Source organism: Choristoneura fumiferana, chromosome 19, assembly GCF_025370935.1.
Source record: "Choristoneura fumiferana chromosome 19, NRCan_CFum_1, whole genome shotgun sequence".
Classification (NCBI taxonomy): domain Eukaryota; kingdom Metazoa; phylum Arthropoda; class Insecta; order Lepidoptera; family Tortricidae; genus Choristoneura; species Choristoneura fumiferana.
The window spans coordinates 5,327,678-5,343,574 of NC_133490.1; the positions used below are offsets into that span (position 1 = coordinate 5,327,678).

The 15,897-nt window shown below is 36.3% G+C and overlaps 1 protein-coding gene across 1 annotated transcript; it reads right to left on the bottom strand.

The window, feature by feature from the left end:
- Nucleotides 1–6,433: 6,433 nt before the first annotated feature.
- LOC141438602 (cytochrome P450 307a1-like) lies at nt 6,434–9,485 on the bottom strand. The gene is made up of 2 exons (XM_074102468.1): nt 9,411–9,485; nt 6,434–7,148 (listed from the first exon to the last, which is right to left on the bottom strand). Exon 2 carries the CDS (start codon nt 6,818–6,820, stop codon nt 6,434–6,436), a length of 387 nt encoding a protein of 128 aa, XP_073958569.1. The 5' UTR covers nt 6,821–7,148; nt 9,411–9,485.
- Nucleotides 9,486–15,897: the final 6,412 nt, after the last annotated feature.

Here is a 15,897-nt window from a genome sequence, read left to right on the forward strand (position 1 = left end):
TTAGTAGGATAAATAAATAAATTTACCCGCTGTTTCGCACGCTTAATCCATGAAATCCGGCAATTCAATGAACTCTGGATTTCCAAATTCCATGGGAATTCCAAAACTTAACTGTTTTTTCATCGGCGTTGCATTAAGAAAGAAAGAAGATATTTATCCACATTCAAAAAGACACACAAATACAACAAAATCAAAACAAAAATGAAAGTACACGATTATGTGTGTCCCCGGAAAAGATAAACGGCCGCTGACTCAGTAATAACCATAACTGTGCCTATTTCCATGACTCTAATCCAGCGAAATACAAACTGAGACATGGATGCACAGAAAAAACCAGAAAAAAGAGTCCAGCGCTGGGACCTGGGTTCGATTCCCAGCGCTGGTCTCTTTTTCTGGTTTTTCTGTGCATCCATGTCTCAGTTTGTATTTTCGATATGGTTTCACGGGATACCCGTAAAAGTAACAATTTGGAGTTGAAATAAAAAATACAAAAAGACTCAAAAAAAACAATCCTAATCCCAGCGGTTGAAATTTCGATATTTTGTCCCTATCCCGAGAATCCATACTAATATTACAAAGTGCGAAAGTGTGAGTGTTTGTATATCTGTCCGTCCAAACGGAGCGACGGATCGACGTGATTTTTGGCATAGAGATAGTTTATGGGCTAGAAAGTGACATAGGCTACTTTTTATCCCGAAAAAATGCACAGTTTCGAGGGAATAGCGGCAAATAACCGAAATTCCACGCGGGTGAAGCGCGGCCAAAGCTAGTATTAGATTAAAATCTATCTACATACCATTTTTTTTCCCAATCCACCCATTATTGTGTGAAGTAGTTACCAACACACATACACACTCACACTTTCGCACTTATAATATTGGTACGATAGTAGGTACGACTCTATGTGCGTCATTTAGTGTCTATTTGAAACAGAACTTTGGCCGAAAAAAATTGTCAAGTGGTATCAGACTGGCTTTGAGGGTTCCGTTCCGTAGGTATAGATTTTTAGCCAGCAAAAAAAAGTACAGTCCAATTGAGAAAAATCCTCCTATTTTCAAGTCGATTAAAAATAAAGGGTTGACAGATTAGGTAGGTTGGTAATTGGTAAATGTCAGTTAAAGTATTTCCAGCTCATTTGAGCGAAGATAGGTAAAATGAAGCGTTTCTATTGTTTAAAAACAACACTTCTCGCATCGCATCCCCGCACATCTCTGTGGAAACGCGGCCTTACAGAGGGCAACAAAAAAAAATCCTTAGAGAAGTTTCCCTGCCGGCCGCGAAGCCGCGTTAGGTATTCGTTTGGGATATTGCTGGCTTTATCGCTCGTGACATAAGCGCTCGCAGCCGTCCCCCCCATGCCTTCCGCAACGACGTCCGTAATTTTATAAATCGAGATAGCTGTAGGCTTTTCAAGATTTGGCGGTTGAATTTTGAGGTTTCGTTGTCCTCATATTATACGAAAAGTATAGCACAGAAATCAATGATATTTTACATCAAGAACATTCATTATATTTTTCTATGCCTGTGGTTTTTCGATTTTTGTAAAAATGCTTTATTTAGTCTGTAATTCTCGTGCAAAGTTGACATCTTTTTTTTGCCGACTTTTGAGCTCCTGTAATTCTGATATTGCACATTTATATGAAAATCTGAAAAACCACAGGCATAGATAAATACGTCTAGTCCATACTTACAAAATTTCATCTATTTCTGTTGCCTATTTTTCAAATGAGACCGGGACTACGTTTGTATGGAGAATGGAACGAAGACACTTCTCTTAAATTCCAACCTTCGCCTATTGCTTACCTCTTACGTACTGCTTGCTTTGTGTTGGTGAGTAATAAAGAGTTATCGTATTGTATAAATCATAATTCTTATTATGATTTATGAAGGACCCTAAAAATATTAACCACGGCCATTATATCTATGTCACCAGGCCAATTATGTTTTTGTGTAAAAATTATAATTACTCATGCAATATCAGAATTATGTTTGCGTTGCGTTCACATGAACTCTGTTGACGATGCAATATAAGCTAATTAGGTAAGCCGAATTAGTTTTTAAAACTAGATAATTAGCTCTAGTTTTGTCCTTTTTAGGCGTTGGCATAAATCATATAATATTAGGTATTTTATAAGATTCGTCATTAGCTGTCGGAGTGAAATAGGATTTATAATTTTTCAATGTGGCGTCCGTGAAGAAAGGAGTTTGAATTGTAACAACACGTGTCTCAAATGAAAATAAATAACTAGCCCACTAGCCATGAAAATAAATACATGTTGTATTTAAGCTACCATTTTCACAGAAATATCAAAAAGTATGAAATAAAATAGTAAATTAAAAAAATCAAAAGAATAAATCAAGTGTACAATTCTGTTAAGTACCGTAAACTGCTACAACTTTGCCCTCTGGCCCCAACATTGCCTGATTCGATTTAGAGTCGATAACTTAGCACCCTTTAGGTTTTAAAACTTTCATCCCCCCGTAATAATAATTCCCGTGTAGATAAGAGTGCTTAGTTATCGACTCTAAATCAACTCGGGCAATGTTGGGGCCAGAGGGCAAAGTTGAAGCAGTTTACGGTAACTTAAATTCAACAGTCGGGACCCATTTAAAATCGCGACTGAATCAAAAATTCTCAGTAATACATAGGTAGGCGACTGCTGAACTTTAAGTTAGATACTTAACAGAGTTCTAGACCACACTAAACTTGTTTTCTTCTTTTTTGTTTTTTTATGGCAATCAAGTTTTTGTACACTATTATTTATTCTACCTAGCAACTAGGTCTACCGCCGCGTAGCAGATAAAACAGTTATTGCCTTAACTACAGCATTCTTAATAATAAAGGTATCAAGTGAAATAAATGAAACTAAGCTAGGCGCCTGGAGTCGGGTGATATCTAGATGAACTTATACCTAATACGAAGCATTGGGTTACATTATGTGTGGTTTAAATCAAGAGAGTTTACTATATTGGACCGTTTTATTTTCAACCCCCTACAATAAAAGTTTTTGTGTGTGTTTTAAGTTTGATGTCAATAATCTGTCTGTCTGAGGCACCGTAGCTCTCAAACGAATGAACTTAAAAAATTAGTATTAATCTTTAGTTCCTAATTAACCTAGTGGGGCCTGGCGTAATATACATATATGCCAAAATAAAAAAATACTTTACTTATTACGTACTACTTATATTTTTATTAAATAAAATAACAAACACGATTGACAACATTGAGATATATGATATGATGATATGCCATAAAAAAAAATAACTTTACTTCATTGACGTCAGACATTTTTATATTATTAAATTCGAAGTTTGTAAGTCTTTTTGTTAGTTGTTATCTCTTCACGAATATAACCGTTGAACCGATTTAGATGAAATTCGGTATACATAGTTTGAGTTCCGGGGAAGGACATAGGATAGTTTTTATCCCGGAAAAATGCATAGTTCCCGCGGGATAGCGATAAATAAACTCTACGAAGACGGAGTGGGCCAGTATGTTAATTTTTTCTTCGTAGGCTTAAGCATAAAATTTGTCTTACCAAAGCTTTAGAGCTTAATTATATCTCATTGTCGAGTTTTAGCCAGAGCAAAGCTCGGTCGCCCAAGTACTATTCAGATAAACAATCTAATTTGAGCTAAAAAGACCCATGTTTCATAGCTTGTACTACACCATGACGATATCTTATGACAAAATGACCTATACTTTTATTAAGGTCAGTAGGCTATGTCCTTTCATTATTAGGTCATGCAAATGTACTTTGAATCTTTCCACTGTGGAACTTTGTCACAGTAAGCGTCGTGCCCTGACTAACTTATAGTATCCCAGCATATAGATGAGTAGGCTAGTGTTTTAAAAACATGTAATAAGAAAAAATAGATACGTTTAGGTACATATAGTATTTTTTCTGGCGAAAATACAGAAAGAAGTTCCACGTAACATCATAACTCATAATATGCGATAGGTACTTTTAGGGCGGTGCGGTGTAACGTCACGAACCCACTTCTGTGACGGCTATCTTTTAAAAAACATTTAATAAGAAAAAATAATACGTTTAGGTACATGTACTATTTTAATTCTGACGAAAATACAGGTATTATTTTTCCATAATAATTCACCCAAATAAAATGCACTCAAACTTTTGGTACAATTAAAAAAAAATTTACAACCAATATCAAATTATTGTGACTACACAATTGACCTAGGCCCAATTAAGCAAGCTTAGGTGCTATGGATACTTCGAAAAAACGCATCATGTAGATAAATACATTCCCAAATATTTGTATTATTCATACAAATATCTGCCCCGGCCGGGATCGAACCCGGCACCTCAAGCTTCGTAGTCAGGTTCACTTGGCCATCCTGTCGTCTGTGATCAATGACCATAGGGCTGGTGCATTTCTCGCCCAACGTATTGGGATCACAATATAGCGTGGAAATGCAGCCAGCCTTATGGGCATTGTCATAGATATACAAACTTGGGGGAATTGTAATAAAAGTCATATTATTATAGTTAAGTTATTTACACTTAGTATAGTTTTTAATTCAATCATACCATCAGAATAATGCGTTTGTCCCAGTTAAGTATCTATTAGATATTGATTGTATTCTACATAGAATTTGTCATAGATATACCTACTTGTCGACGTATGTAATACGCGTCATATTACTTTACTAGAAAACATTTCATTCTTAGCGCAAATTGTATGCGTTAGCGCAGCAGAGCCATTTCACGTTAAATGAGAGAGAGTAATATTTAATTCGATAGGGACTTTGTTTCTCTTTCACACCTTAACTAAGTACTGCATTGTCATGAAATTCTACTTTTTATCCGAGAACAATAAGCTGTTTCCGAGGTGAAAAAATATTTACCACCATACGTACCATTTAAGGGTCAACTATTCTACCCTTATAGTTTCGCCATGTCTGTCCGTCTGTCTGTCTGTCCGCGGCTAAGCTCAGAGACCGTTTAGTACTAGAACTTTTTTTGCTTATGTTTAATGTTATAGAATAGATAATGGTACGGAACCCTTCGTGCGCGAGTCCAAATCGCCACCTGGCCGGTTTTTCTCTAGCTGGCTAGCAGCAAAAAAAAAGTTTTATAGCCATAAAATTGTAAATACAAACTGAAATATAGATGCACAGAAAAACCTTAAACCTTATTTTTCTGGTTTTTCTGTGCGTCTATATTTCAGTTTGTATTTTCAATTTAGGTTTTACGGGATGACCGTAAAAGTAAAAATTTGGAATTGAAATAAAAAATACTTTCCAAAAACCAACCATAAAATTGTTTTACTTAAGAATTTGTTTGTGTTGATTGTGTCAAACGTAAGCTTAAGTCCCTTAATTCGGATTCCTCGTTTTTTTTTATTTAGTCTTAACTTGCGTAGGCCTGCTGGAGTAACGCACAGTCAAATATGGTGCCGGTTATCAGTGTGGTTACGGATGTCCTAGTGTACATAGCGAAGTTATGTTCCTGCCAAAAGTATGTGAGTGCTAGCAAAATATTGGGGTAAGTTTTTAATTTTGACTTTTTTGTACGAAGAAAAAATATTTTGGATTGTCTCAGCTGGTTTTTTTTTTCGTGACTTAGTAAATTATTCATGTATGTTAGTTTTGTCTTAGGACTAGGTATAAATCTAGAACCTTCGTTTTTCTTCAATGAAGACTAATTCGTTTAGAGCGTTTTTTTTAAAGAACACAAATGTTTTTTAGCTAATTTTTATTTTCTGATACTTAAACAAAAATCTGTTTAAATAAGATTTTTATCCTTTACTTTTGGAAATATATTTTTCTCAAGATCTATAATTTTGTAAAAAAAATACAGATGAAATAAAATAAGCAGTGAGTTAGTTCTTTTCAGTGTAGAGATTTTTAAATTCGGCAACTTCGAATATCTTACGAATGACAAAGTTTTTTTAGTTAATGGGCTTTTTGCACATTTTTTTTTATTTTGTCATTTCATAGTTCTTTATTTGACACAGGTAATACCATCCAAAACTAAAACTATGTATTATAAACTAAACTAATGTTAAAAAGAAAATTAAATATTTCCGTTTTTTAATATTAATTTACTAAAATTCGTTGTAAAACTACTCATCATGACCTATAATTTCTTTCCTTTTTTCGAAATTTCAAACATACAGTAGTTAGGTACATTGAAGTATTTTTGTAAAACAAAAACCATTTAAGAAAAAAAACTTGCGTCCTGTTTCATATCTCTGCTTCTGTTATTTTATGTAAGTAACAGTTATCAATCTCTTTTGAACCAACAAAATAATGAGAGACGTTGTAAAAGAAATCTCACGTAAAAAAACAGGAATTCATTAGACTAGTTTATCATAGTCCATTTGGATCACCATTTTTGCTCCAGTCGTAAAAAATAGAATTTCAGTGTTACAAGCGATCAAAATGAACTTAGAGTAAAAAGTTAAATTACTTACAGTTGTTTCTATCTCCAGCGAACAGCTTATGGAACCTCTCGAAGTCAGGTCGCCCGCCGAAGAATTTTCCATTTTGATTCAACACCTCTCTTATTAATTCCAAATTGTTGACGACTAAGCACTGACTTGCTCCTAGCTTAATGCTAAATATATCCCCGTATTCCTTAGCCAACTCCGTAAACGCCTGGAAGGGCGATTCATGTTTCCCCAAAAGATGTAAGCTCCCCACAACTGGGAAGGGGATGGGTCCCGGTGCTTCCCTTAAAACCACCTCCTTCCCACCTCCATATTTACCCTCCCGCTTTAAACTTACAGTTTTACGGGAGTATATTTTATATGCGACGAGGCAGGCAAGGGCGATCAAAAGTAGGGCACTCATGTTTTCTTTTTAAAGAATTTTTTTAGAGTGTCCACACCGTTTGACAGGAGTTTTGGCGGGAAAGGCTCGCTAGCTACTGCGAAGCGTCACACTCCAGCCGCCATTTTTATACGCTTGGTCCAATTTATGCCAAAACGATAACAGTCTTTTTTCACTCCGCGCTCCTTCCAAGCGAAAAACAAACTTGTTTCACAGTTATAAAATTTGATTTTGAATTTAGTTTTACTTGCACAATGTGATACGGCTGTCTCGTAGTTTTTTAGGAATTAAATTTTAATATTTTGAGTTATTATTTTGTGAATGTGACTGCGTAGGTCCGAGCTGTAGGCTTGCGTTTGACAGATTGTTTTTTTTTTATGTAGCGTAATCAAAACAATGCAATGGAATTAGAACATTTTCGCATTGAGGTCGATCATTGAGAAGTTATGCGTATGCGAATTAAACGTCAAGCGCGAGTTGCGAGAAAGAAAAATAATAAAATTAAGTACATTATGTCGCTGAAATTAATAATAAAGAAGGTTTTAAAATTAATCTGGAATACATCATTTCATCAGATGGTTCGCAGATTTTATATCAAAACTGAATAAAAAAAATTGACACTTTATCAAACAATTTATAGGGTTCCGTAGCCAAATGGCAAAAAACAGAAACCTTATGGATTCGTCATGTCTGTCGGTCTGTCTGTCCGTCCGTATGTCACAGCCACTTTTTTCCGTAACTACTTATACTGATGAAACTTGGTTAGTAGATGTATTCTGTAAACCGCATAAGATTTTCACATAAAAATAGAAAAAAAACAATAAATTTTGGGGTTTCCCCATACTTAGAACTGAAACTCAAAAATTATTTTCATCAAACCCATACGTGTGGGGTATATAGATACGGATAGATATAGATACGGATAGGTCTTCAAAAAGGATATTGAGGTCTCTAATATCATTTTTTCTAAACTGAATAGTTTGCGCGAGAGACACTTCCAGAGTGGTAAAATGTGTGCCCCCACTGTAACTTCTAAAATAAGATAATGATAAAACTAAAAAAAATATATGACGTACATTACCATGCAAACTTCCACCGAAAATTGGTTTGAACGAGATCCAGTTTTTTTTTAAAAACGTCATAAATCGTAAACCGCAATTTACCTTTCATTCAATCAACTCAAATATAAAATAAGATAAAAATAAAAATGTGTACGGAACCCTCGGTGCGCGAGTCCGACTCGCACTTGCCCGGTTTTTTTTTTCAAATACGGATATTCATAAAAAATAACGCAACCACCTGCTGATGTATTCCAGGTTACTTTTAAGACACAATTTTTACCTATAAGTTAACGGGCGTCGACCATTTAAACTTGAAATAAGTGCCAATAACTATCGTCAAATTGGGACTTCTTCCTTCTTTTAGCATAAGTAGATAAAGGGTCTTTTACTGAATTGAATAACGCTTTTGCCATATAATTGTTACGATTATATACCTACCTGCAGTGACTTCCAATAGCTTGCAAAAGCATAGATACCTACTGCTGTGTTTTTCAATACAAAGACACGTCAAGATCGCTTAGCTACCTACCTTCTTTCGAATGCTAAAATAAACGAAGTGAAGCTCCTAGATTCTTAATTAAAAAAAGACCTCACTGACTGGCTCATCTTCCAACACAAACTTCTGGATCTAAAGAACTGTAATGACATGTTTGCACAGACAATTAATATTCATAATGAAGGTAGACGAGAAATAAGATTGTGAAAAAAAATATTTATGGACGTAGACAGACATTAAAATATCATCATCAAGTGATTTACTTTTCAAGAAAAACTTTATGGCAAGCTGTTAAATACTACCCTATACTCCGTTCAATTTAAGGTTTGAATTAACGGTCAAATTGTAACACACGTGTCTCGGTATTTCGAACACAAATGGACTAAAACACCTACCTGTACATTTTTAGCGGTATTACCATGTTTTTATTAAAGAAGTTAACACAATTTTAAATAATTAGTTTCGTTGTTTCATTTAAGAAAGTGCAAATTTTGCCGTTAAGTTTCAAATGTTAAAATAAATGGAGTATAACAGGTACGTCGTATTTTATTAAAACCAAAGTAATTGTATTTTTAAATAATAAATATAATAATTTTAAAGTTTATTCTAAATTTGATTTATTTGAATAATAAATGTTACTTTAACTTCCGGTAAAGTTATAGTTATAAAATAAGTATAATTTGTTACTAACATGTGTACGATGGATCAAATTTTTATTTTTTATCTATTTTAATTAATAATAAAACACAGATTTGTCATTTTAAACTAGTTTCTTCCCCGCGGAAAAAAGGGTACTAATTTCGAAAAATATTTTCATACTTGTAGACTATAATTATAATTTATTTTTCTCAAGTATTTTTTTTTTTGTTTCAATAAAAGTTTATGTTCCATGTTTTGAACTTTTAAATAATTGAAAATGCTTGTTGAGCTGACCATAATTAACGTATTTTTATTTTTACCCGATCAAAAACATTTTGAATGTATAAAATTGAAACGAAAATTTATTTCCAACAACTTGCACTTGACGTAAAAAAACTTCTCAAATATCTAATACTTATTTAAAACACATCACAAATTTTAAAGCAATCGGAAAGTGTAGCGAATTATTCTTGTATTAGAAATCTAGCATTGATTGTCACTGGTACTGAGGTACGTAAACGAATAGCAGAGCAGTGTATATTCTGGTTTAATTTAAATTACCCTAAAAAATGAGGGTTCCTGTGACAGACCTATGCCGTCCCGCTCACGCTAATATTATTTAATACGAGAGTGAGAGGGACGGTACGATACGAACTTCGATTTTCGTTGCAGCCCCCCAGCCTAGTTGGAAACTTTCGTCTTTTGACAACTTTGACATTTGCGTCACGCATGTCATTAGAGTTACTAAAGGAGCCAATCGCAAACAAGATTAACGTCGAATGGACCGCTCGATACTAAGGCCATCTAGCGATATTTTGCTTTCATAAGAAGCCTCATTACCCGCATTTTTTTTAAGATTGCGTGACCTGGATTCTGTGTCTTTTAAGCCAAGTAATTAATTTAAAGTGCCAGCGCAGAGATACTAGCGCAACGTTCTCGATTTTTTTAAACATACGTGAAAATATCTTCTGTTGTTTTTTAAAACATTTCTGTCCATTGGAGGACAATTTTGCCAGTGTCTATTAGGTTTTGCCGTTGTACAGTAAAAAAATCTAGAAAACGAAATATGAGAGGTACCTAATGGTTGATGAACGATGACAGCGCGAATCGAAAATATCTTCTGAAAATTATAAAAAATCTCCCCACCCTACTTTTCTAGAGATTAGAGAATAATGTTTTGCCTTCGTATTTTGTCGGCAAAGTTCGTATGTATCTTGTGTTCAACTTACTCGAAGTTTACTAAAGCTAATTGAGAGATCAAGATAAATATAACTACGAACACAACCGTCAAAATAAGACGGAAAACACTATTATTATGCAACAGATCTGTACATCCGTTTGTCAAATTGTCATAAAGTAGAATATACTTAGTACGAAGCCTTGGTACGAAGTTTGTCTTGATTTATTCACCCCGATGCAAAAAGAAGGGTACTTATTATATTGTGTTTGACGCCAATGTATATTTGTGTGTTTTCTGCCTTTTCCCAACACGTTTCCCAAATGTTTCATTTGCCAACTCAGGAGTTTCTCTGAAACTATAATATTTTTTTCGGAACTTTCGTAAAATAAACCTAACCTAACCTCTGTAAAAAGCATAAGAAAATACACTGCGAAATATTTTTGGTTTCGGAGAAAATTGAGAGTTGGGAAAAGAAACGATTGGCAAATGAAACATTTGGCAAACAATAATTCTGCGAAAAGGCAGAACCCGGTGTGTTTGTCTGTCTCTGGCATTTCGTAGCTCTCAAACGAATGGACCTGCGAGGGCAGTCTAGGAACCTGAATTGGGATGTCTAGTTTTAGGGTTCCGAAGCTAAAATGGCAACATGGGATAGTTATGCCACGTCTGTCTGTTCGTCTGTCTGTCTGTCTTAGCTTAGAGAGTATTAGTGCTAAAAAGCAGTGAATAATTTTGCATAAATGTAGCCATGGTAGGTACCCTAGTGGTGGCCTAGTGGTTTGACCTGTGGCCACTCAAGTAGAGGATCGTGGGTTCAAACCCCGGCTCGCACCTCTGAGTTTTTCGAAATTCATGTACGAAATTACATTTGAAATTTACCACGAGGAAAACATCGTGAGGAAACTTTCCCTGCAAAGTAATTCAATGGCGTGTGTGAAGTTCCCCATCCGCACCGGGCCGGAACGGGAACTACGGCCTAAGCCGTAAGTGGGACGCAGATAAGCTGCGATGAATAATAAATGTGGAAATTATGTCAACAAAGTGGCAAAATAACACGTGGGAAATATTTTTCAACGTTGTTTACCAGAATGTCTCTCTTTCCGGGCGGATGTTATTGTATCTTCCATAGACGCAAAGTGGGGGTGATTTTTGAGGGTTCCGTTCCCTAATTGTATAAAAGGGACCCTATTACTAAGACTTCACTCTCCGTCGGATTGTCTGTCACCAAGCAGGCTGTCTGTATCTCATGAACCGTGATAGCTACACAATTGAAATTTTCACAGATGATGTATTTCTGTTGCCGCTATAACATTATTTAAGGGGGGTTCCCATAAAACAAACGTGATTTTGATGCTAATGTCTAAATGAATGGTACAGAACGAGTCCGACTCGCATTTGGCCAGTTTTCCTGTCACCCAACCTTTTGGTTGTGAGATACACCTTTTAAAATCGTTGGAGTCATCCCATGGCTTAGGGCTTTGTTTCTAACCGCAGCGCAGTCTAAAAATTTCAGCATAAAATGTAATAATCATTTTATGAACAGCTTATAACGTTACAATTTTTATGCCGGTAAAAAATAGTATAACTCGTATACCGTTTAACGTCTCAAAGGTTGACTGGTAGCCCTTAAAGGGATAAGTCCGCCTTTGTAGAAGTATCTCAAAGTTTGTCAATTGTATTTTGTTAATTTTCTTTGTACAATATTTTGTGGTAATTTCACATCACTATGTGACGTTAGTTTCAATTTGTATCAATAACGTACAATAAAGAGTTTACGACACATATTACAAACGATAAGTCTTTTTGACAGCGGTAACGTTACCAACTTTTTAATGGTATTTGAAGTCGTGGTGGTGTAACCCTGGCCTTCCACACTGCATGGAGTCTGAGCTCATTTTCAAGAGACTTCCACTGCTGAACAAAGGCCTCCCCCTTAGAGTGTCACAATGAACGACATAACGCCACTTGCATTCACCAGTGCTCACACACAACTCTCACCTAGCGGGAGGCCTGCCAACGCTTCGTCTTCCGGGGTCGTCTTCGCCACTCGAGGACTTTTCTTCCCCAACGATCTGGTCTTCGAGCGATGTGCGCCCATTGCCACTTCAACTTGCATATTTTTACAGCTATGTCGGTGAGTCTAGTTCTTCGACGAACTTCCGTATTCCGGATTCTATTACGCAAAGAAACTCCTAGCATAGCTCTCATAGCCCATTGCGTGACTCTGAGCTTCTTCAAGAGGCCAGCAGTCACGGATCACGTCTCAGAGCCACAGGTTCACTGGCAACACACACTGGTCGAAGAAGGCACTACCGAAAGGACGAGAAGACATCACGAAGTTTCCCGAACGCTGCCCATCCGAGTTGTATTCTTCGGGCGACCTCTTTGTCGAATTTGGACCTACCCAATTGGACAACTTGTCCAAGGTGAACATAGTGGTGTCTAACAACTGGTAGTATGGTGTACGGTTGTGTTACGCTGAAGATGAGCTCTGGTTGAGTTCGGGACGCTTCAGTGTGGTGCGGTGGTGGTGATAGATGGGTTTGTGTGATTTGTGTGTATTCTTACAGTGTGGAGTGGAGGAACTGCATGAACAATTTTGCCTAAGCTTAACTATCATAACATAAGGTCGCGGGTGAGCAAGGAAATTCTTTTAGTTCATTGATATGGATGGGCCGCCACGGGTATGACGTGGACGTAAAGACAAGGACTAAATTATAGGCATAGGGCCTATTCTATAACAGAGCACAGCGTGGACTATAAAATGTATGCTGTGATTTATTCATGTATATCCGTATCGTAACAGCCATAGCACAAAGTCGAATTTAAAAACATTGTAAATATAATTTATGTTATTCCATCCGCCCATACAGACGTCAATGCATTAATACTTGAATTTTAAGTGGAGGTAGGACAAAAAGACGCCATTTTGTATGTATATATGTATGTATTTATGTATAACTTTCTATACATAAAACACATAAACAATGGATAGACTAGACACGTTCCATTTTGATATTCGGCTAAATTTCCTATTCGTATCTGAGGGTATGGTATTCGAATATTCGATATTCGATTTTATGTTAATAAGATTTATTTGTATAAGTATTAATTAACAGTGTGAAGATTAAATAAGACACGAGACATGACGCGAAAACGCCTAAAAATGAAAACCTAATGTTAAACAAATAAATAAAATGTTTAATAAACGAATGTGTTCCGAAGTTTTGATACGCAAACCTTAGATTTGAAATAAGAACCAGCTGGCAACTTGATTCGGCTGTTTTAGAATTTTAAATTGGAACTTTTAAGAAACATTTTCTTCGAATTTAATTCAATTCTTCAGTGGTGGGAAAGAAACAATCCCCATCTACTGTAATTCTTGTAAAGTCTAGGTACAGTCACCAGCACCAATATCTGACACAACAAGCGTGAATAAGTATCTGATACGATTCTATTTCTGGGGCCGGAAGGACGTGTCTGATATTTTTGCACACGCCGCTGTGGCAGATATTAATGCTGGTGACTGTACGAAATTATCAGAACGAGGTCCCGATGGTTCTAAAACCACTATCTGCGCTTCCATTCGCTGGCAAGTATTGGGTTTTCCAGCAAGATTCGGCACCATCACACAACGAAGTCAACACAAAAGTGGTTAAAAGATAATTTCCCAGAATTTTTTAATAGGTACTGAGGAGTGGCCCTCGTCGAGCCCAGGAACTAATGGTATATTGAGAGACATTCAAATCTCTAGGCCCTAAAACGGGCTTTATATAGTCGATTGGAAACGACGCTTAAGTCGTTGTAATAAACAAAAGGGTAGACATTTTTAGCTAAGGCTACTTTTAACTGCTACCACGCTCGGGACTTGTTACGTTGCCAACGAGTGATAGTTGCCTCGCCGTTTCGACCACGTTGCAGTGGCCATGGTCGCGGCTGGACTGATGTGTAAGGTATCATGTCTGCTTAGCAGCGCGAATCCTTGGAACTACCCGCCCTTGATTACATGATACCCTACACTTCGTTCGTGGCCGAAGCCACGGTGGTGACGGCGTCGAGGTGGTTGTTACTGGTTGTCCGCGTGATGAGTCCCGTTTGTGGTATATAGCAGTTGAAGAGTGAAAATCACGAACGAAAGTTTAAAACATTATAATAATACTTTTACTTTATAAAGCAATTGTTATATACGTAGTAACGCTATATACACGTCTCAAAACTTATGAGCACACGAGGTATAATGTTTCAATTCACCGCTTTTGCAACGAGTCTATTGTTTTTTATTGTAATATAATTTTTGAGACTTATTACGTTATTCAACTTTTTTAAAATATTCGAATATTATTCGAATAATTCGAATACTTCAGAATTTACGATTCGAATATTCGAATAATGAAAACGGTCGAATATTGCAAGCCCTACACACGGGCGCGCGGTCATCGGTCATACCATGGTCGGTTTAGTGTCAGACAGAGGTTAAAATAAAATATCTACAATCAAAGAAACTTAATCGCGTCGCGTACCTACCAAGTAGAGCCTTGTGCTACTGATATACTATATTATACATCTGCCAAAAAAATCATGGCGAAATTGATTATGAAAAGTTTCCACTCTGGTACGTTATACTAATAATTAGTAGGAGGTAAAAAAAAACTACATTTACCATTTTATCAGCATATTATATACCTACAGTCTTCGAGCACTAAGCCGCAGACGGACAGACAGATAGACAAACATGGCGAAACTATAAGGTTCCGCTTTTGAAATCTGGCTACGGAACTAACAAGTGAGCAAAATGCCATCTTGCTCACTATGTCAGACAAAGTATCTTTTTGATATTTTTTTAAGTGCTGAGACCATTGCTGGGTCTACGCTCTGAATTTGACAGGGCCGGATTAGAGGCCCCACAATATAAAAAACTAGATGAAAACCCGGCTTCGCTCGGGTAAAATCTACACTCATAAACATGTTTGAAAAAAATGTTTGGCCAGTGTAAAGACTGTCGTACTTATCGAAAAATCTGACGGTTGTGTGAGGTTTTTAAGTATGGCTTTCAAAGTCTGTTATTACGGGCGTGAAAACAAAGTTTAGATTAAAATCATATATAACACACCTTAAAACCGTACCATAAAAATATCGAGCATGCCACAGTGTTCCATAGTCCCCGTTTTGTTTGGAAAAAAGAGGGAGGACAAAGGTTTCCGAAAGTCAAAACTGTGTCAAAACACAGACATTCATTGCCCCGGAACGCATATTTGCCATAATTAAGTTCAGATATTGCAAAATATTCACAAAAATATTCTAATTATAAATAAACCCGCGTAGCTCACCCAAAAACTATGAGATTTGACATTTCGGAGACCTCACGCTACACTAGCGCCTCTAGCGGCGAATTCATACGCGATAGCCCTCATTGAGAACGAAATGCAAACCTGTGACCTGTGACACCTGTGACACGTGATGACGTGACACCTATAGTCTAAGCGTGACACTAACGCCACTTTGATGTGATGACATTGACATTTTTACTTCGCAACGCCATTATATACTTAGTAATTTATTCAAGTTTATATTGAAAATACTCGATAATCCGAATTTTCCGCCTACAAGTTGTCGACTCGGATTGACTAATTTTTTACGCTCTTCAATTTGATGCGCATGTCGTTCGAGTCTATCGTACCCCTTGACGAAATTATTAATATAGAAGAAGATATAAAAATAATAA